The sequence below is a fragment of the Ilyonectria robusta genome (assembly GCF_021365365.1).
Source record: "Ilyonectria robusta strain PMI_751 chromosome Unknown BGZ61scaffold_41, whole genome shotgun sequence".
NCBI lineage: Eukaryota > Fungi > Ascomycota > Sordariomycetes > Hypocreales > Nectriaceae > Ilyonectria > Ilyonectria robusta.
The window spans coordinates 147,456-165,228 of record NW_025764475.1 but is presented as its reverse complement, the minus strand read 5'-3'; the positions used below and the strand labels follow the sequence as shown (position 1 = coordinate 165,228).

General features: G+C 51.4%; 9 protein-coding genes across 9 annotated transcripts; 3 read left to right on the top strand and 6 right to left on the bottom strand.

Moving 5' to 3' along the window:
- The first annotated feature begins 523 nt into the window (after window positions 1-523).
- Window positions 524-2,308, top strand: BGZ61DRAFT_465387 (uncharacterized protein). The gene has a single exon (XM_046247573.1). The coding sequence runs from the start codon at window positions 664-666 to the stop codon at window positions 2,221-2,223; it is 1,560 nt and encodes a 519-aa protein (XP_046095664.1). The 5' UTR covers window positions 524-663; the 3' UTR covers window positions 2,224-2,308.
- Window positions 2,309-2,884: 576 nt separating this feature from the next.
- BGZ61DRAFT_172374 (uncharacterized protein) lies at window positions 2,885-4,579 on the bottom strand. The gene is made up of 2 exons (XM_046237603.1): window positions 3,779-4,579; window positions 2,885-3,723 (listed from the first exon to the last, which is right to left on the bottom strand). The coding sequence occupies exons 1-2, from the start codon at window positions 4,434-4,436 to the stop codon at window positions 2,897-2,899; spliced, it is 1,485 nt and encodes a 494-aa protein (XP_046095663.1). The 5' UTR covers window positions 4,437-4,579; the 3' UTR covers window positions 2,885-2,896.
- Window positions 4,580-6,123: 1,544 nt separating this feature from the next.
- Window positions 6,124-6,616, bottom strand: BGZ61DRAFT_499811 (uncharacterized protein; the record flags this gene model as incomplete). Its single annotated transcript, XM_046251444.1, has 3 exons — window positions 6,124-6,182; window positions 6,284-6,306; window positions 6,396-6,616. 3 exons carry the CDS (start codon window positions 6,614-6,616, stop codon window positions 6,124-6,126), a joined length of 303 nt encoding a protein of 100 aa, XP_046095662.1.
- Window positions 6,617-6,622: 6 nt separating this feature from the next.
- On the bottom strand, window positions 6,623-6,790 carry BGZ61DRAFT_288114 (uncharacterized protein; the record flags this gene model as incomplete). The annotated part of the gene is made up of 1 exon (XM_046238539.1): window positions 6,623-6,790. A coding segment is annotated over one exon (168 nt), but the record flags the coding sequence as incomplete, so codon positions are not given.
- Window positions 6,791-7,812: 1,022 nt separating this feature from the next.
- BGZ61DRAFT_304629 (uncharacterized protein) lies at window positions 7,813-8,010 on the bottom strand (the record flags this gene model as incomplete). The annotated part of the gene is made up of 1 exon (XM_046238721.1): window positions 7,813-8,010. A coding segment is annotated over one exon (198 nt), but the record flags the coding sequence as incomplete, so codon positions are not given.
- A 1,040-nt stretch (window positions 8,011-9,050) lies between these two features.
- Window positions 9,051-9,996, top strand: BGZ61DRAFT_172356 (uncharacterized protein). The gene is made up of 4 exons (XM_046237602.1): window positions 9,051-9,168; window positions 9,218-9,434; window positions 9,489-9,809; window positions 9,859-9,996. Exons 1-4 carry the CDS (start codon window positions 9,139-9,141, stop codon window positions 9,942-9,944), a joined length of 654 nt encoding a protein of 217 aa, XP_046095659.1. The 5' UTR covers window positions 9,051-9,138; the 3' UTR covers window positions 9,945-9,996.
- Window positions 9,997-10,195: 199 nt separating this feature from the next.
- Window positions 10,196-10,737, bottom strand: BGZ61DRAFT_370480 (uncharacterized protein; the record flags this gene model as incomplete). The annotated part of the gene is made up of 2 exons (XM_046242025.1): window positions 10,196-10,489; window positions 10,534-10,737. The coding sequence occupies 2 exons, from the start codon at window positions 10,735-10,737 to the stop codon at window positions 10,196-10,198; spliced, it is 498 nt and encodes a 165-aa protein (XP_046095658.1).
- A 1,835-nt stretch (window positions 10,738-12,572) lies between these two features.
- Window positions 12,573-15,060, top strand: BGZ61DRAFT_433556 (P-loop containing nucleoside triphosphate hydrolase protein; the record flags this gene model as incomplete). The annotated part of the gene is made up of 8 exons (XM_046243921.1): window positions 12,573-12,874; window positions 12,923-13,020; window positions 13,070-13,188; window positions 13,237-14,029; window positions 14,080-14,266; window positions 14,319-14,391; window positions 14,442-14,849; window positions 14,905-15,060. 8 exons carry the CDS (start codon window positions 12,573-12,575, stop codon window positions 15,058-15,060), a joined length of 2,136 nt encoding a protein of 711 aa, XP_046095657.1.
- An 813-nt stretch (window positions 15,061-15,873) lies between these two features.
- BGZ61DRAFT_485901 (uncharacterized protein) lies at window positions 15,874-16,651 on the bottom strand (the record flags this gene model as incomplete). The annotated part of the gene is made up of 3 exons (XM_046249777.1): window positions 15,874-16,044; window positions 16,090-16,412; window positions 16,552-16,651. The coding sequence occupies 3 exons, from the start codon at window positions 16,649-16,651 to the stop codon at window positions 15,874-15,876; spliced, it is 594 nt and encodes a 197-aa protein (XP_046095656.1).
- Window positions 16,652-17,773: the final 1,122 nt, after the last annotated feature.

Here is a 17,773-nt window from a genome sequence, read left to right as displayed (position 1 = left end):
ATAGACTTGCGGAATCTCACACTCCCCTTTCTTTTCGCTCTCCAGAGCCTTTCAGTCGCTAGCCTGCTGGTTTCGAAGACAAGTGCCGGTACCCTTCGAAACGACCTCCTGAAACTGATCGCAGCCGTCACGTCCGACGACTTCGACTTCGACCGTGTCAAACCTCTCCTCAAGGAAGCGCTTGCTGACAAGCCTCAGGACACATTGATCTGGGATCTTGTGTCTACTGCCACCGTCGAATCCACCCCGCCTCCCCGACCGATACCCTCATCAATCCAAACGCCGTGGAGTCAGAACACGAGTGGCTTCGTAAACTCGTCGGAATTCCGTCAGGATGTGGATCCGGTTCTTAAATTGGAGCTCGAGCGCCTCTATGTCGGACTTCCCAATTTCCACAAAACCTTCTTTGGAGATGTGCCAGATCTCGACACGGTGTCTGAGATAGTCTTCGGCAGATGTACCGAAGGCGACAATCCACTCTTCAAGGAGGGGTGGAGTGGATGGCCAGCAGGCGCCAAAGAGAGCGACGTGCTGACTTGGTTTGGCGGCTTAATCCCGAAGCTGGAGGCATTCGCCGGCGACCGCATTTCGACTCCGGCGGCTCAACGAAAGCTGTTGGCGCAGCCGAGGACACCACTGGGGGGCTCCACAGGCAAGCGCAGCATGGATATCGGCTTCGTCAATAGCGACATCACATACAACCCTGACTCTGAGGATTCGAGATATCGTTGGTCACACATCCTCGTTGCTGGCGAACTAAAAAGCAACCCGAAGGCCGACAAAGCATCAATAGCATGGATTGACCTCGCAACGTATGCGAGAGAGGTACTTGCTGCTAAAGATACCCGTCGCTTCGTCTTGGGCTTTACTCTCTGCGGATCTCTTATGAGGGTATGGGAGTTCGACCGGCTCGGGGGGATCGCCTCCGAACAATTCGACATCAACAACAACTATGGTGGGCTACAGTTTGTGACCACAATCCTCGGATTTCTCTGGATGAACGAAGACGGGCTTGGATTTGACCCTACTATTATTACGTCCGACGCTGAACGGTATATCGAGATCGAACGAGACGGCAAGACACAGCGCCTCATCATCGACGAGGTCATGAAGCGTGCGCCTTGCATTGCCGGTCGGGCGACAACATGTTGGAAGGCTCATCGCAAAGAGGACCCGCAGACGCCGCTCGTTATCAAGGACTCGTGGCAGTACACAGACCGAGACGAAGAGGGTATTCTCGTTGAAGAAGCGACTGAGAAAGGCGTGGTTAACGTTGCCCGATACTACCACCACGAGACCGTTTGCGTCCGCGGTGCTGATGACGACGTTCGAAGCAATGTTCGAAAGGGATTAGACATCACAAAGGCTACGAATTATCGACCAGGACGGCCGATGTTACCGTCAAGTGCGATCGCATCCAGTGTTTCCCGCAAAGGGCGAAGCAGCATCGCTGGCGTGAAACGACCGTCCAGCGAAACTGACGCCGCTCTGCCGCCAAGCAAGCGATCCTGTTCAGTATCTCCAACTAAGGCAAGCGTCGAAGCGCTGCCAAACCGAGTACATCGGCGGGTAATTCTTCGTGACTATGGGAAGCCAATCTACAAAGCAAGCTCTCGCGTGGCTCTGCTTGCCGCGCTAGAAGGGTGCATCGAAGGACATGAGTCATTGCATAATGCCGGCCTTCTTCACAGAGACATCTCTATCAACAACCTTATGATCAATGAAGACAACGAAAACCCCTCCAGGCAAGCTTTCCTGATTGACCTTGACCTCGCTATTAAAGCCCAACGAGAAGGCGCCTCGGGAGCGAAAGGGAAGACAGGCACAAGGGCATTCATGGCCATCGGTGCATTGCTAGGGCAAGATCATTCTTTCATGCACGACCTTGAGTCATTCTTCTGGGTGCTCTTCTGGATATGCATCCACTACAACGGACCAGGCAAAGATATTGGACCAACTGACTTTGAGAGCTGGAACTATGAGAGCGACAGTAAGCTGGTCGGGTCCAAAAAGGGTGTGATTTCTGATGAAGAGGATTTTATCAGTAGTGCGGAAGCCAACTTTACGCCCTACTACCAACCATTGATCCCATGGGTCAACAGACTGAGGAGGAAGGTTTTCCCAAATGATGAGAGGTGGAAAAAACCGGAGCCGGGACTGTATCAATCGATGAAGGACATTCTTCGTGAAGCTCAGAAGAACGTAAAAGTAGCAAGCATGTAACATGGTGCCACTACTCGACCTGGGGAAGCGATGCAAATTGGTACTCGCGATTGGTAGAGAGGCAAGACCTGCGACAGATGATATTGGTGGTAGCAAGCGTTATGTGACTTCCGTATCATCCTATATCCTTTTCCCTTCGGCCTCAGTTTCTTGCCTCTGCTGTAACACGTCTTTAATCTCGTCCAAGACATGTTGGAATTTGGTTGCGAACGATGGCGGCACCTCAACGCATCGTCTCCATGTAGGGACGTTCGACCGCTTACCAGGGCTTGAGCTATATTCAAGATCCCACCCTCTGCCAGACAACCGATGCCGGACTCTCTCGGAAGTGTTCAGGGAGGCTTCAAAGGTGACTTGGAATCTCTCCTCACGGATGAGCCTCTCGCGCCGCTTCGAAGCGGAAAGACATTGGCATGACGAGCATAACCAGCCCAGGAGTATTTAAATGCCTGACCTATACATCCCCTCGAGCAACTCTACCTAGTGCACTAGCAGACTGCACTGAGACCTTCATAGCATTCACATCTCTCGATCGCACGATGATAGCTTTGTGGCTCAAAGACAAGCTGCTGATCTGCACATTCTGGCTTAGGCCCAAATCCCGTTCTCAATCGCAACGTCCTGGCCACCTGCCCAGAATCAGTCGGTGACACTCCTATTCGCCGAGCAGAGATTACCCATTAAAACAAGTCCAAGACTGCCACTGGTATCGCGAGTCATCAAGAGACAGCGTTTCTGTGTTCTTGCAGAGAAAGGTGTCCAAATCCTTCAAGCCCCCATTCAGCGCTAGCTTGTATCGTTCCTTCATCTCAACCAGCTGTTTCTCGTACTTCAGCAAGTCTGCCATCTTCTTCTGGACAAAGGAATTGATATCTTCCTCCGGGATGGCTGCGACAAGTTCATCCCAGTCCTTTGTCTCCTCCCGAAGCTTTGCAAACGGGACACAAGTGGGCCCGTTGAAGCCACGTAGGATGATGAAGTGAAACCACTGGCGCCCATCTTTCTGACACGCACGTAACATTGCCGAGGCCTTCTGGTCCTCGGCGACGCCATCCCCTAGGATCTTTGGCTCCTCTTCCTCCAGTAGCCGAGTATATAATTCCAGGTGTTTATTGTACCTGGTAAGCCTCTCATCAACGGAGGTCCAGGCGTTTGGAGACTCGATCACAAGCCACGTCGGTGTGGAATCGACCAGCTGGGTTGGCGCGGTATAGGACCACTCCCAGTCAATCACTGCGACGACTTTGAGATCCTGTTCGTTGTTGACGATCATATTTGTGGGTTGGAAATCGTCACATGTGAGCTTGAACGGTCCCATGTCATGGCCTGGCAAAACGTGACGAGGGATCAAGGCCTTCATAATGTTGAAATATATATACTTCTCTCTTGCGTCGTGCTCGTCGTCGATTGAATTGGGCTGGTCGCGTAGATGTTGTAAGTCCCGATCAACGACATGGTGAAAATACTCGGTCGTGGATGCGAATATCTCGTCTTGAGGACCTGGAAGACGTTAGATACATCAACAGTCTGGAAAAAAGGAAGTACCGTTACCCACCAAGAACATCAACTCCGCCTTCCAAAAGAAAGTCATGCGACTTCTTAGTCACAGGTCGTGAATGAATCGTAGCGGCAAAGTCACCCTCACCAGCGGTAGATTTCGTGGTTAAGCTGCCGATGTGTGGAAAGTCAAGTTTCCGGAGCTGCAGCGAAAAATCGATCATCTGGCGGAATATAACCTCGATGGCTCTCTCACTGATGTCCTGTCGCATGATTCTGGCATCGGGGTTTTGAAGAATGTCATCGACACTGATGCCTTCAACAAAATCTATCATGATGAAGGGACCGATTCCGAGGGCATTATCGGCCGCCAGTCCCCAAGCTTTGACCTCGGGGATGGGTATCGTGGTTCGCTGACGGATTAGATTCATCGTAGCCACTTCAATCTCGATCTTCTCGTCGGCATTAACAACTTTTCCGACCATAGGGAGACGCACAACCCATTTCTCCCCATTTTCGAACTCTACCTTGCAGCCCAAGTTGTACGCACCACGGCTGTCGTTGCGTTTGTGTGTAGTCAGCTTGCAAGGGAGGCGATCTCGGTGAAACGTAGAAACCCAATCCGTTAGCCGCTTTTCTCGTGCGTCATCGTATTTCCTTATCCATGACAGGAACGATACGTTGTTATCCAGATTGACACGGTCATCCCAGTCCATCGTATCGCGTGGCGTTTGTGCCCGACGGTGAGAGTTCAGGCAAGTTGTATGTTGACTTTACAGTGGAGAGTCAGTGTTACAATAGGTCGCAATCTATGCCCTTATATACTCAAGCAGTGACCCACACGCTAGAAGAGGGGCAAGCGGTGGGAAATACCGTTTTTAAACCAGCGGGGTTTCAAGTGGCGACGTGTTCAGATTTACAACAGTGTCTGTGCGCAGGATCTTATGCAAATATCGGGACGATGGCATCAAATGAATTTGAAAGAATGACTGCCCAAGCCTTGGTATACTGCATTCCCCGGACAAGCTAGGTTTTAAATACGTGGAGGCTGAAATAACTATAGGCACAGACTAAAACAGCCGGTGCTCCTCGACTAAGACTTCCCCTGAAAGACGGGGGCATCTGGTAACTTCTAGTGCGGAGAACCCCACTAGCCCAATAAACCTCGGTCACGAGTCTTCTTGTCGAGGGTCGTGATTCCAAGATCGCGTTGGGGTAATATGTCAGTGATGTTGACAAGATCACGGGTAAATCCCAGACGAACCGTACCCTCCAATAAGGCCAGTACTCTTGCGCAGGACTCGAGTTAGTACGTAGACCGATAGCTGGTAGATTACACACCCTTATTTCTTCTGTCTCCTCTCCTTTGACGCCTTTGCTGCTGCTTCAAGACGTTCTTCGGCTTCTTTCCGCTCCCTGTACTCTCTGTCGGCCACATTACTCTCCCTCTTCTCCTTCGAAGCCTTTGCCGTAGCCTCCATCCGATCGATTTCTTCCTGAGTCGGCATGTTTATAGTGGGTTTAGGTCTTACGGAGGTGATAGAATAGTTTCAGAAAGCAGTCGAGAAATGTGGATGGAGTGGCGAGATGTGTGTGCTGAAGAGTTAAGATTGATGAGAGTTGCGGACCTACGACGGCCTATATAGAAAAAAGGGGGTGGGAAGAGCCTGGAGACGATTTCAAACCAAAGAATTGCGGCTCGTTAATAACTTTGAATGGACCGCCAGGCGAAGAGTCTGGGAATATGCTGTTCTCCTGCACCATGTCAAATGTAGAAGGAGCTGCAAAGGTGGCATGATTCACCAACCAGTCGGACGATTGCATGAGATGGGAAGCCAATAGTGCAAGCGGGCAGGCATCAGTCGATCAGGCGGAGGCCATTTTCTTTTTGGTAAACTGCAGATGAGTCAAAGGATGAGCCAATACGAGCAACTCGAGAATGTGATATGTGGAAAGCTCGGCAGGCCGACACGAACCTAGTTTTAAGTGTCAGCAATGTGTGGAGTCGCCTGGTTTGTGGCCCACTCCAACTTCTGATATTATTGGTTGTGGGTTATCCAAAGTGGAGGAACACAGCCTCAATCTGCACAGCTAGCCATGTATTACCCCGCACTACGAAAACCGCTTGCTGCCTATCTCAGCCTGCCTTATCACGAGCTGCGGTGACTTTGGACAACTGAGCCCTGTCTAGCCTTGAAGTGCAAAACAAGCACAGAAGGGGCAAACCAAAAAGAGACGCCCAAGAGTAATGCTGTGGAGGCTTATTTTGATGTCGAAGTCTTGGCTCGTTGGGCGGTAGACTCGGCCCGCTCCGGCTGTGCCGAGAAAACAAAGGCGGTAGACAATTCATGAAGTTGGAGTCGACGGTGGACGGACCTCGCACTAATTGGGTTAGTGTAGGAATCATCCTGGCGGAGCAAGTTGCACGCCTTTCCCGCCGCAGTTTGTCAAATGCATGTTTTCTGTTGCCTTGTGGCTGTACACGGACCGGGTGCCTTAGCTCTAAGTTGGTGACAGCGGGCTGATAGCTAACCTTGCATCCGCTAAAACCTGGGCGCCATACGACACCCGCGCTGTGAATCCGGCCTCATTCAAGTATTGGGAATTGTTGCATGGAGAGAACGTGGAGATGCGACAGGTAGAGATACTTGAGCTCAAACTCCGTGTCTGTCAACTCCTCGGGTACCTTTAAAAGCTGCTTGTGTTTGAGGTTTGGAAGAAGGGTTGCGTGGTCGAAATCGACGAGCATGACGCGGCGGCGCTCGTCGTTCCAGAGCCGGTTGGCGTCGCGCTCGTCGCCGTGGTCGACGCCCTCGGCCCAGACGGCCTGCGAAGAACGCCGTACTTCCGCCGCCAGGTCTGCCGTGCCACCGCCCGCGGCCACCGTGTCCGCCATCGTCTCCCCACCCCACGACATCAGTACCATGTGGAAGACCCTGGCCCCGCCAGGGAGGATGTAGCCCCGGTCTAGCCGCGCGAGTCCCAGGACCACCTCGCCCTGGAGCCTGTCGAGCCGCGCGTATATACGGCTCTGATGCTCCAAGAGGCGGGGATGGCCAGGCAGTGTTCCCTATGCGAGAACACGTTGGGGCAGTTGCCGTCAAGATTCCAACCTCTCTTGAGGCCCAAAAGGCAGGCCTGCGTGCAGTATTGCTTGGCAGGTGCCGACTCGGACATCTCGGCATCCTCCTCCTCTTCCTCAACCCCCCTTCGGAGCTGCCGCTCGATGGGCCATCTTTCCGTTTGCTGACGTCCGTCCTTGCCCAAGATCGGGATAGATCACCGTCCGACCCGTCGTCTTCTTCGTCCTCCTCATCTCTACGAAGCACCGCCGTGGCCCTGCAGGACGACCTTGGCCGCAACGAGGCCTCTCGGCCCGCCGGGACCGCGTTAGACAGCTTGCGATGACGACGCCGAGGGCGGGTCCGTATCCTCTGCCCCTAGAAGACGCGCCGCATCGTCGTACGGCTCCCTCCATATTCTCAGTGTTGCCTCAGCCTTCCGCGACGCCGCGTCGAGTGAAGCGCCATGGCAATCAGTGCTTCCGCCTTGTCCTGTCCCCGTAGCTTGGCATCGCTGAGACTTTCTGCTGTAGATCCGCGCCATGACCTCCATAAACAGCTTCTCCTTCGCAACGGCCGACTTCAGATACTCCAACGCAACCTTGTGGGCTGCCTTGTAGTCGTAGACAAACGCTACGCTTTCGTCTCCGCCCAGGCATGTACGGACACCCGCTCCGTCAGGTTTCGTCGGCGGAGGCTTGACTCTCTGCTCGGACGCCACTCGTTTGTTCGGTCCGGTCCGCCGCCGTCGCTCCTGCCTTTCATCGCTCGGGTCCTCCTCCCCAACCAGATTACCATCGCTCGGTTGCGTGAAATCCCGGATGTTGTTGCTGAATCGTAGCCCCATACACCGATATTCCTTGCGCAGCTCCTCTTCGTCCCAGACGGGACGCAGAAGTTCCCAGACCGGATCTTCCACAGCAAGCTTCTCAAAGTGATCGACGGCATTCTCGTTGCCTGCCCGTTTGCGGTGGATCGTCGTTCCTAGATCTCTGGTCGTACTCTCTTGATGGAAGAGCCGCCTCTTCCCACAGACCGTCCTGATGGCCTCAAAATGATGTTGTCGCTGGGTGTTGGTAAAGCTGGTCCAGGGACGAAGCCACTTAGGATAGTATTTACCCTCGACCTTCGTAAATCCCGTCGATGACTTGGATTTGTCAGCGAGCCCGAGTTTCTTGTAGAAGTAGAAGTGGCAGTTGTACAGATATTCTTCTAGTGTCGTCCTTTGGCCAGCGCGGGATATCAAGTGTGTAGCGACTGGTCGCAACAGTTGGCGAATCTGTCCCACTTTACAACACGGCCACCAACCACCTAAAATTGATTTCACGTGACCGAGTGCCCGAAACAAGGCAGCCAAGCGACGGGCCACTAATTACGTCACCGATACGGTGCCCGCATCACTGTCTGGTACGAGCGGTCGCCGAGCTCTTCCACGCTGTTAAGCATGAGGGAGAGGTCCACCGGGAGACATATATTATGGTCACGTAAAGGATGCCACACCTTTTCAGAAGGAGGGACGATGTGTTACGGTCTCCGCCACATGCCGAATTCTGAGAGGAGGGCATCCATTATGGAACATAGGCCCAATCAAACAAGAGTCGCATGACCTATTACATTGTGGTGGACTCATATAGCCAACCAGGTATGATTGGCTAATGCATGTGGCGGTGCACCACTGGCCTTGCGACCCAAATTGTGCAGAGCCCATCGGGTCTCCTGCACTACGCTAAGGGATGTTAAAAGGCCGCATCATCCTAACGTTGTTCAAACGCAAGACCTAATCCATCTACTTTCATTTCCCAGATCGTCTCCTAAAGTTTTAAATCAAAATCCTCTACAGAAAACATGGCATGGAAATGCGAGATTTGTAAGGACACCGGAGTGTATGCGGGGGGGAGTTGTCCAAGTTGCGCGACCGGTAATGCAGCCGTTGAGTCGCCCGAGTCTTTACTAACCAGGCCTATAGACAAATGAAATCATCTGCATTATAGAAATAAGCCATAAGCTCTTGCATACGTATTTTTTGGTGACACTGTGTTCAGAGGGTCGGAGGGAAAGCGGGCAAAAATTGACTTTGATTGATTCATCATGCACAACCCCCTACTCTTACCTCAGCAGGCTCTGAATTTCGCTAAACTCCTCTTGGAAATGGCCTGAGCTTGCTGAGGTAACCGTGCTCGGTTAGCAACGCACGTGACGTGTCTTACGTGATGTATCCACTCCATATTCCGCCGGAGATGATCCAGCATCTCATCCCATAACTCAAGGAAAACAACCACGGATCACTCCTCCACCTGTGAGATGTCAGACCGGCGACGTCGATATTGTAAATGCACCGCCATTTTTATAACTGTAGATGGGCTGGATACTCATCTTAAAGAGTATCGTGTTAGTACGAGTATATCCCTGCCTGGCAAGTGCTCACTGTCTTCCAGACCCGATACACGTTCTACCTTCAGGAGATCGAGAAATGCTTAATCCACGAGGAAGTCGACCCTCTAGATGGCGATACAGACACAGAGGAAGATGATGCAGATGAAAACGAGAATCAGGCTCAGCTACCACAATCACACAACTGCCCGCTCCTGACTTGCAAGCGCAATACCGCGCCATTTCCAACCCGCAGCAAACTTCGGCGACACTACCAAAGGCGTAAGTCTTGCATTCCCTTAGACTTGCATTGCCACTAATACAGCTCTCTCGCAGACTATCGCTGTGTAGAATACTGCATCTGCTGTGGAGAGCAGCAGAAAACGGTGTTTTTGGCTTTGGATCATTCCAAGAAGCATCGGCTTGAACTTTGCAAGAGAAAAGTGGATTACATGGAGTCGATGCGTGTCGATCTAGCCGCAGAATCCAACAAAGAGCTAGAGATGCTGCAGACTCTATCATTGAAAGAGAGCACAGGGAGCAATAAGAGGTCGTGTGAAGTGGCTGAATTAGAGTCATGGCCTGACGCGGGTCAGAAATCTAGATTGAGACAGGACGACGATCCGGCCATACCTCAGTCTCAGGGACAAATCGACGGTAATATCTCTCTCTCCGTGAAACGACCAAGCTAATAGCGCGGACACAGCACAAATATTTGTCCAGGAGTTCGAACATATGCTCGACTCCCACTCCTCAATCCGTGACCGCCTCAACTATGGATTTTCAGGTTGACCAAGAGTTTTGCGTTCCGAAGGATTAATATACTGAAAGTTCGCCCTAAACGTGTCGTTCTCCACTTCTCGGACTGTCTCTTCAAACTCCGAGGGGAGTTTCATCAACTTCCACCCCAAAGCCAGATGCTCTTTGACAATTTCGACGACGAGTATATAATTGAATATGATTTCGAACCCAACACGAGAATCAAGAATGACTCTGGAATGCAGTTAGAAAACATAGTTATGGTATAATCATGTAATAGTGACTTACTTCCCACCAGTCTTTTTGGTGAAACTAGTACAGCCCGCTTTCTCATATTCCTGTTCATCAACCTCATTCACACTCCGAACCCCCTCTTCTGCTGGGACATCATGTAGGTGAGAACCACATATATATCTCACGATTGCCCCTTCAGGATATAGGTGGATTAGATGACTCCGTAGACCGACCTCCGGGCCACCTTTCGTCCATAAAAAAACACGGCCGGGGTACATATGTTGTCTGAGGCAGTGCACCATAACGCGCTTCCCAAGGAAATGCTGACCGAGTTGCATGATGATCTAGGAGGGTTAGGGATTTACTGATACCGGTATGGATGACTTACCTGATCTTCGAGAACGTGTTTTTTGAATATGTTCACGCCATCTATTGTGTGCCAAGGCCACTCTTTCCGCTCCATAACAGCCAGATCCTGCGCGATCGTGGCATCTTCGAGTGCAGAGCACCCGTCTGTTGAGAGGCGCTGCCTTGCAACTTCTAAATTAGGTGCAGCCTCCGGGGAGATGGGGGTCCTCTCCTTGACCGTCATGATACTCGTTGCCTATGACGAAGGACGTTGGCTGACATCTGATGACAACGAGGGCAAACGAGGGGCAATTGTGGCGGAAAAGCTATCTTCCGTGCTGATTCTTGGAACGATGGCTCACGTGAGAGGTGTGGCGCACTTACATCCTGTACAGCCACTTAATGGCTGGTTCCTGACCTCGGCCCAGCCACCCTTCACGTGACCCTCTTGTATGACCCCTCCTTTGTTCATGAATATCCTGTACATGGCCATAATTCATGGTCTGTTTTTTACGCGACCCTCCTTTACGTGACCATAATTTTGCGCCCCCCACCGACTCTTTGCCGTGGTCCGTTCCTCATGGCCCCTTTTTACGTGACCATAATTTATGGTCACTTCCTACACTGCCCTCCTTGACGCGACCAAAATTATTGGCCCCAGCCGACCACCATTACGTGGCCATAATGTATGGTCGGTTGCGATACGTCCACCTTCACGTGGCCAAAATTATTGGCCGAGCCTTCCCTCTACAGCACCTCACTACGTGACCATAATTTATGGTCTTTTCCTGCACGCCAACCTTATGTGACCATAATTGGTGGCCCTCTCCGTCACTATGTAGCCTTCCATACCTGACCATAATTCACGGCCCCTGCCTTCACTGTGAAACACCTTCGTGAAGCCATCTTTACATTACCACAATTCATGATAGAATTGCAGCACCCTCCTGCCCTGTAATGTACAACCTAGCAGGTAGGAATAGCAAATTGCGAGATCATTTACACAAGTGACGATGAATTCTCAAAAGGGAAGTAGAGTATGTGCATTAAGTGCTAAGACGTCCTGGAAAGATGTGTACCCCGACTAGCGTTACATGTAGATCAATAATAAGGCGACCGTTTGCGGCTTCGGCGACCGAGTCTTTAACCGGAAAGAGCATGGACCCAGCCAACACAGCAGGTCCAACAGTCAACAGTTCACCCAGCGAAAGCCTGCAGGCGACAGACGTGCAGGCTGTTGGCTGCATGATAATAGATCGAGGTGGACAGGATGGGGAAGATGATCACGTCAAAGATTGGATCACGGCCGATGACAGGGTCACAGTCGATCCCTCCTGTCCTGGGCTTTTACTGAGCAGTGAGCTGGGGGAAGGAACGCCCGCCCTTCTGTCGCGCTCATGTATTGGTCTCTCAAATGGCCGCAGCAACTTGGCAAGGCGACCAATTAAGAAGTGGTAGTTTATAAAATACGACTGGATTATCACGGGCCGGTGCTCGCCTCAGCCGGTTGGAGACACGTAGAACAGTGAATATGCATGTTGAAGAGCCGTGACGATCATCCGTGTTGGTTGTAAACAGTCACTAGCGTGTATGCGTGCCATGAACCTGCATAGTGCGGGCTGCGTAACCGTCAGCGACGCCTCCTTGTGGGAAAAAGGGGGGGGGGGGGGTAATCAGGGTCGACCTCGCAGCCCCTGTTTGAATACCTGCAGCTCGTCGGATGAGTAGGTCCCTGTGATGGTCATTCTTTGTTGGCTGTGCAAAAGTCGTTGGCGTATATGCATGCTACGGACACGCATGATGCGGCCTGTGTCCACATCGGTGTTGGAGGTGTAGATGAACTATCCCAGCCCGTGCTAAGAAAGGGGAGGACTCCGGGATGGTGGGGGTTCGACTGTGGGCTGCGATAGATATTGCTTTGCTCGGGACAATCTTTGGCTCAGAGCCGGTGCTGCGAAAATATAAGAATAGGAGATATCCCCCCGAGAATGAAGATAGACACTCACACATTCAATCCCAGTCTAATCACAGCAACATTGATCTTATCGATAACATATCCCATCATCTTGCCTGATCATCATGCCTTCCCATTTGGTCCAGCCATTCCACCCTTCCCCTTCCCAACAAACGACTCCTCCCAGCAGCCCTCTGCACCAGCCAATTGATGCTAAGGAACCAAACGCGCCCAATGGACGCCTTGCTCAAGACAAGAACGATTTCGAATTGTCTTTCGCGGAGCGACTCTTGACAACACTCGAAAAGCTCGTTGTTGAAAGGTCTACATCCGAGAGCTCGTCCTCTAGTGATGAAGCCGCAGCCAAGCCGAACGAGCCGAAGGTTGAGCGAGCATCGAAGCTGGCATATAAGCGTGTGGAGGAAGCGTACGATAGTCATTCCAGAAAAAGTATTATTGCTAACGGATGCGACAGGTGGGACGAGAAATCTTGGAAATACAAGATCGTTGAGACAGCTGGTCCAGGGGTCAAAGATCTCGACCAGTATGTCTTCCTCGTTCGGGATAGGATTGGTGAGTCTGGTATCCCTATCTTAAGATCCTGCTGACAGAATGCTTTCAGATAGGAAAACAGATGAAATTACATCTTTTATCGATGTCAAGTCCCCGTCATTGCGAAATGTCCTGAGAGAAGTCTGTCGCGATATTCGAGTGGTCTCTCTGGCAGATGAAACGCCCTCCGTATGGTTTTAGTGAAGCCTACATGTTACAACCGCTAATGCTGAACAGATTGATCGAAATATTCTATTTCACGTTCGTGGAGAATTGAAAGCCCATCATCGGCGTGCGGTCGACGGCCAGAACAAAACAGCTGCACAGCATTTGGGTCTTTTGGTTGACTGCATCGAATGCACTTTCCAGCCTACTGATCAACAACTATCTGTTCTTCTGGCAAAGAAGGAAATTACGTACGACCTCATTTGGGCCCTCTCTAAGCCCAATACAGAGGTATACACTACCTGTAAGGGTACCGATGCTCCCATGAGTGCCCTATACAACCATTGCGAAGAGAGACTGGACCTGGATGGATCGAAATTCATGTACCTCGAGATTCGTTATCTGAGCTCGAACGGAAAAACGTTAGGTGAGGTCACAGCCGGCCGCAAGATACCATACTTCCGAGGAACCAAGAAAATCGAGTTTCTCCAGGTGTACCCTTTAGAATACCACCCCGAGAAGGAGAAGATGACAAAGGACCTGATTGATAACGGCCGCAAGTTTGTCTCTTTGATGGGCCTCCATCATCGTCAGTACGAGGGGAAAGCGTTTTTCATCGACGACGAAGGGGAGATCGTCAAACGCCACATCAAGGATCGAATCATGATTGATGCTGTCTGTTTTCAGGAACAGAACCCTGGTCACCCGTTCCCACAAGTCCGAAAGGTAGAACCAAGAGACCCGATTACGGGCCCGATTGGTTCCCTCGGACTTGCAGATCTTGACCCGAGTCAGCTCGAGGAGAACGATTTCCTCATTTGCAGCCCTACTGTGTTTGGGTTTTGCCTTGGTAGCAAAACATTTCGTGAGTAGGATTCGATCCAAGACATACAGTTGACTAAGAATCCATCACAGTGGAGTTTGCTGTTGCCAACATCACCGAAATATCCTGGAGCCCTTCGTCCTTCAAGGATGTCAAGATCCCAGAGAGTCAAAAGAAGCCAATTTGGGCTCTAACCAAAACATATCTTGATCGGGATGAGAGCGATGGCTTTAGGGACCTTGTTCAAGGGAAAGGACGGGGAATCAACTTTTTGCTCTAGTATGATGCACTCCGAATGCCTGCCAGACAAGTAGCTGATCTGGTGCTATAGTGGGCCTCCTGGTGTCGGGAAAACCCTGACAGCAGAAACAATTGCAGAGACCTACCGGATTCCACTATACACAGTAAGGATTTTGCTGCTATGCTTCGAAATCGGCATTTACTAACCAGTCAGGTGCCGGCTGGTCAGATCGGTGTAGATCCGGTCAAGGTGGAGAGGATCCTGACCAGTATCTTCAAGATTGCAAGCCGGTGGAAAGCCATACTGCTTCTGGACGAGGCAGATGTCTTTCTAGCTCAACGTTCGAACGATCCACATCTCAATGCACTCGTATCGGTCTTCCTGCGCGAACTAGAGCAGTACGATGGCATTCTATTCCTGACGACAAACCGAGTGCAGTCATTCGACGAAGCAATGATTAGCAGGATTCATCTTGCTCTACAATATCACCCACTAGGACGAGATGCGCGCGAGGCCGTGTGGAAGTACTTCTTGGGGCAGGCCAACACTAAGCAAGGAAGCCCCGACTGTCCCCAGGATGCAGTTGACGAGCTAGCGGAGAAGGAACTGAACGGCCGAGAGGTGAGTCACCCTTCGCGTGGTAGAGTGGTAGTGCGAGATCTAACCACTATTGCAGATTAGGAATGCCGTGTTCGTAGCTAGGTCAATGGCTCAGTACGAGGAGACGGTCGTGTGCGCGACGCATCTCAATGAGTCCATTTCTGCAAGGGAACAGTTCCAGCGAGACTTTCAGGGAGCGGGGGTGGTTGAGAACCGTAACTCGTACTTTTAGTGCGTGTGGTACGCCCAACAACGGGTATTGGTTCTCGGAAAGGATATATGCAATTGTCCATGTCAGCCCGGAGGAGTTGCGGCATTGTTCAGCCAGATTGTCAAGATTGTCAAGATTGTCACAGCTCGAATGCACACATTCCACTCTTTTAACTTTATTTCTTGATGTCCAATCAGAGGTGGCAGCCGGCTACTAGTAGCTCCTTGATGACTCTGAGGAAAACAGCTACTAGTAGCCGCCGCCCCTTGTTGATCCCGTCGCTAGCAATCCCTTGGTGACTCAGCGAGTCAAGCAGCTACTAGTAGCCCTTCACCCATCCATGTCAGACCAGGATATGGCACAATCCACTCCACCTTTCAGAGGACCCACATGTTCCAAAGCGTTACAAAACCGCGCGCCACAGTGGAGGGCCACTGTGTATCTGCACAAGATATAGGGAGTGTCTCCTGGTCCCTCATAACAGCCTCTCTTCAGTCGCACAGCCATCCAACGCTGGTGCATTCAACATTGGCTTTAATGAATCATCAATCAGACTAGCTTTCGAACTAATTAGAAGATGCTGTATTTTGACCATCCATCCGTATTCTAGAGCCCGTTCTCGAGTTCCTCTCTGCCCATATCCTGTGGAGGTTCCCAGCTATCGTCGTAGTATTTCATTCCCGCACCACACAAGGGGTGCTCCACAGGTCGCTCAGCGAGTCGTTTAAACGCGATGGTTATCGGGTTATCACCCCCAGAAAGCAGTTTGCGGGTAGCGTACTCTACTATTCATCTCCAGATGTCCTATACGATCCTCACTGACTGTGGCATTGATTACTTAGAGGTTTCACACGCTCGCTGCCACTCTTCTTGATCCGCCCCTGTCATTCCACATAGCTCATTAACAGTCGGGAACATAAGATCGCCATCGCTATCCAGATATTTATTTGGATATAGCCTAGGGGAACAAGGGGGCTCGACGGCCGGACCGGCGACGTGATGATCCTAAAGACATGTTAGAGTAATACTACATAGCTCAGCACGACGTACCTGTTTCGGCTTTCTCGACCTCTTCCCCTGCTTCCTTTGTATCTTGTATGATGACCCCCTTGACCACTTTGACGACTTCTTCGTGCTCTTCCCTTCTCGAGGCTTCCACGTTGCACTGCTGACATGGCCAGACTGTCCTTGAGGGAATCCGGGTTGGAGGCTCGAAAGGTATCGTTCATAACTTATAAGACTGTTCGTTACAGTCGATGTCCCAGGCGTTTCACCTTCTGGGAAGAACTCAGGGCCCCATTCTGTCTCGCGACCGTTGTTTGGCTCGCGAGTTTGATGCTGATCTCCAAGTTCCTGGAAATCTGCAATGTGGGCTGTACTTCAAGTCAGAAACTTCTTGTAGGAACCCGATAAGCAGACAACCTGTGTGATGCCCATCGTCGGAGCCGACTGGGCACGGATCAATGGGAACATTCTTCGAATGACTGGTGCAACACTCCCCGAGGGGAATACATTCGGGTGTTGGATCGGCTGTCTCCCCACCCTCACTCCGCACAAGTGACTTATGTTCGTCAGACAGACGGGAGCCGTCGCCAAGTGTAGGGGAGGACATTGTTGCAGGTAAAGATATAGAAGCGAGTCTCTTGGGAGATGGAAGGATAGGATGAGCGGAGGCAATGGGGAGGAGGTGTGGATTTATGCTTTCTTGTGTCAGTTAGCCCCCAAGGAGGCATCCCCCTGAATCTAGCAGCAGCAGCTCGCATGGATGTGGCTTGTCCTGCAAGTCTCATGGAATACGAGTCACATAAGGACAGAGAGGAGGGGCCTAAACGAAGCCGTCTCAGCCCGGCTTGGCACTTTCAAAGGACCATTTACTACATGCGGAAGGGATCTGAACATGACATGGGGGTGGCGTCAAAAGACTCCGTTGGTGGTACTTGATGATACTCCATGGGCAACCAAGCCTGCCTCACAACCATGTTTGCATCCATGGACGCAATGATAATAACAGCATCGCCATCACCGAATGCTAGCTCACAAACCTCTTCTTATCCTGAACCGTCGATACGAGCTGAGAATGAAGTACATGTCCTTTGATTCCTGTGGCCGTCATCCCTCGCTTGGCATGCTCATGCCCATGGTCTGCTGCCGCTTCTACTCAGTCTCTACGCGACGTGCCATAGGGTGTGGAGGCATAACCCTAATTCTCAAGTCTGCCTTGCCTATGTTTGTGGAGGTGCGGCGAGTGAGACCAGCTCTAGACATCAGGTTAAACACTCATGGGGGATGGGAATCAAGCCATCGATTCGCTCTTCCCCCCGGGTCAACGGGACCGGGGTGAAAGATCAGAGGGTGTGGAATCAGTCACATTAGGCAACCTGGTCATTATGTTAGACCAAACATGCCGGGGCATCCTCACAAAACTGCTCAAGGGGCCGATCCTATAGTTCTATTACAGGACGTGGTCGTAACCATTCAGCCAATGCATACCTAGATCCACCAAGAGCTCGTGATGGGTTGCAGTCTTCATTATCCAATCCACCACCCTCCTGCGACACCCCCACACCCCCCTCAAAGTATGCCTCAGTCATGCGCCGACAAACTCATGCTACAGAGCTACTTAGAACCTGCGCAGAGCTCTGATGCTAAAAGGGGTTGGGTGGGTGTCAGCCCTTGGGACGCCGTTGACCTGCGTGAGAATAAATACCTGGCGATCACCAGGAACGATCTCGGG

Coding starts and splice junctions, on each gene's coding strand:
- BGZ61DRAFT_465387 (XM_046247573.1), top strand. CDS start 664: ATGGATATCGGCTTCGTCAATAGCGACATCACATACAACCCTGACTCT.
- BGZ61DRAFT_172374 (XM_046237603.1), bottom strand. CDS start 4,436: ATGGACTGGGATGACCGTGTCAATCTGGATAACAACGTATCGTTCCTG. Junction 3,724..3,778: donor AGGCGGAGTTGATGTTCTTG/GTGGGTAACGGT, acceptor AACGTCTTCCAG/GTCCTCAAGACGAGATATTC.
- BGZ61DRAFT_172356 (XM_046237602.1), top strand. CDS start 9,139: ATGGGCTGGATACTCATCTTAAAGAGTATC. Junction 9,169..9,217: donor TACTCATCTTAAAGAGTATC/GTGTTAGTACGA, acceptor ACTGTCTTCCAG/ACCCGATACACGTTCTACCT. Junction 9,810..9,858: donor GTCTCAGGGACAAATCGACG/GTAATATCTCTC, acceptor GCGCGGACACAG/CACAAATATTTGTCCAGGAG.